This window comes from Buceros rhinoceros, unplaced genomic scaffold (genome assembly GCF_000710305.1).
Source record: "Buceros rhinoceros silvestris isolate BGI_N320 unplaced genomic scaffold, ASM71030v1 scaffold40027, whole genome shotgun sequence".
In the NCBI taxonomy this organism is placed as follows: Eukaryota; Metazoa; Chordata; class Aves; order Bucerotiformes; family Bucerotidae; genus Buceros; species Buceros rhinoceros.
The window spans coordinates 5,106-7,022 of record NW_010424643.1 but is presented as its reverse complement, the minus strand read 5'-3'; the positions used below and the strand labels follow the sequence as shown (position 1 = coordinate 7,022).

General features: G+C 59.4%; 1 protein-coding gene across 1 annotated transcript in view; it reads left to right on the top strand.

The window, feature by feature from the left end:
- Window positions 1-310: 310 nt before the first annotated feature.
- TRIM47 (tripartite motif containing 47) overlaps window positions 311-1,917 on the top strand; it is a gene marked incomplete at its 5' end in the record, with an annotated part of 4,937 nt that continues 3,330 nt past the window's right edge. The window contains 3 exons of the mRNA XM_010140862.1: window positions 311-406; window positions 807-1,037; window positions 1,602-1,797. Of these exons, the coding sequence (XP_010139164.1) occupies window positions 311-406; window positions 807-1,037; window positions 1,602-1,797 (523 nt within the window). The remainder of the gene's footprint in view (window positions 407-806; window positions 1,038-1,601; window positions 1,798-1,917) is intronic.

The window sequence follows — 1,917 nt, the reverse complement described above, 5'->3', positions numbered from 1 at the left end:
TTTTGCTTTCAGATTCCTTTTTGTTTGGTTTCCGCTGGGACCTGGGTGGGGAGCGTGGAGCTGGGCACAACCCTTTGCATCCCGGCTGCTCTTTTAGTTTCCCAGCTGGCTGAGAAGGTTGGATGTTGCAGGGGACGAGGACAGGAAACCAACTCACGATTCCCCTTGCGCCCTTCACCCGAAGCCTGGTAGCAAGGTCACGGTCAGACAGGGGCTGTGGGTTGAACTTAGAGACAGGCAGGGTCCCCTGTGCCTCTCTGCCACTGGGACTGGGGGAGCAGAGCTCAGCGTCTGTTCTTCGTGTCCACAGGCCCAAAAAGCCAAATTCCTCAGTGATGTGGAGAATGAGCTGGAGGAGCTGGCAGTCACCATCGCGCAGGCCAGGAAGATGGTGGAGCTCATTAAGGTGACTCTGCGATGGCTTCACGCCGTTAGTGAGGCTCTGCGGGGCTGGGGAGTGGAGGCAAATGACCTCTTGCTTGCAGCCTGGAAGGAGGAACGGGACAAGGACCATCCACGGGCCCTTGCACTCTCTCTCCCCAGGCTCACAGGGTTTCTGTACGCTTTGGCCCTTGTGCAAACACGTTGCTTCACCACCTGGGACACGAGAGGTGGTGGAGCAGTGAGCAGCTATGCCCAGCCAGGTCCCTTGACACCTGGATTGTCACGTGCTCCAAGCTCTTGGGTGAAGGGGTGTCAGGGCAAGCGCACAGATCTGAGAACTGGGTGCTGGGCAGGGGAAAAGGGTGTTCTCCTGCAGCCTTGCCTGTGGGAGGTGACCCCAACCCCTCTCTCCCTGCATTCAGGGCGCCGCTACGAAGGAGAGGGAAAAAGTCGAGAAGCTTTTTGCAGAAGCCTCAGAGGTCCTGGCAACCTTCCATAAGGAGGTGACCGGTTTCATCGAGGACGGGGAGCGCTCCATGCTGGGGGAGGCCGAAGCCGATCTCCGCTGGAAGGAAGAGAGGCGAGCCAAGCTGGCCCAGTGCAAGCAAAACCTGGAGAATGTCCCCAGCGCTGACACCATCTACTTCCTCCAGGTGCCTGGGTGGGGTGGGGCGAGGAGAAGTAGCTGATAACATTGTCTGTTGGATTTTGTCTCATTTCGCACTAGGAGCCCTGGGATACAGTCTCACTGCTGCTAGCACAGTCCTCTCCCCGCCCTGCTCCTGGGGGGACGAGGCAGCCAAGTCTTTCCCCTCCTTCAGCCCCACCTCCATCCTGGCTGGGACTCAGGAGAAGCTGATGTGCTGCCCGGGCTGGGTACCTAGGCATGGGGGGCAGAGAGCGAGAGGTTGGGGTGCCCCACTGCCCCCATCCAGCATCCCCCCCCCTCCTCAGCAGCCCTGCAAGAGGAGATGTCTTTGGGAGGAGGTGCTGCTCCATGTGAGGCGGGCATGGGCTGGGTCCAGGCTTGAAAGGGAGTGAAGAGAAGGTGCCAGGAACCCGTGGCCGGGAAAGCGCTCTCCCTTACATGAGTCTGTCCTTGGGCCAAGTCCTGCGAGCTGCCAGTTCCCGAGTCCTCTGGGGCAGGGCGGGGCTGCGGAACAAGAGACAGCTTTGGCTTGTTTGAAGCCTCCTGAAACTCTGTCTTTTTGGCTCAGGAATTTCAAGCATTAAAAGTAGCAATGGACGAAAACCTCTCCCCAGCTCTGAGCTTCCAGAATGAGCTGAACTTCACCAAATGCACCCAAGCCGTGGGCGCCGTGAAGGATGTTCTATCCGCTGCCTGCAAAAACCAGTGGGACCACTTGCAGGGGAAAGGAATGGACGGGCTGAGTTTCCAGGAGACAGAGGAAGGTGCGTGTTCACCCAGCCCCTCTGCCCAGAGATCACCCCGTCACCCTCCATCCTCCCCGTGTAGGTGGGAGATGCCTGCAGGTTCAGTGGCTCCCGTGAGCGCTGGCCCCCCTCCCACCC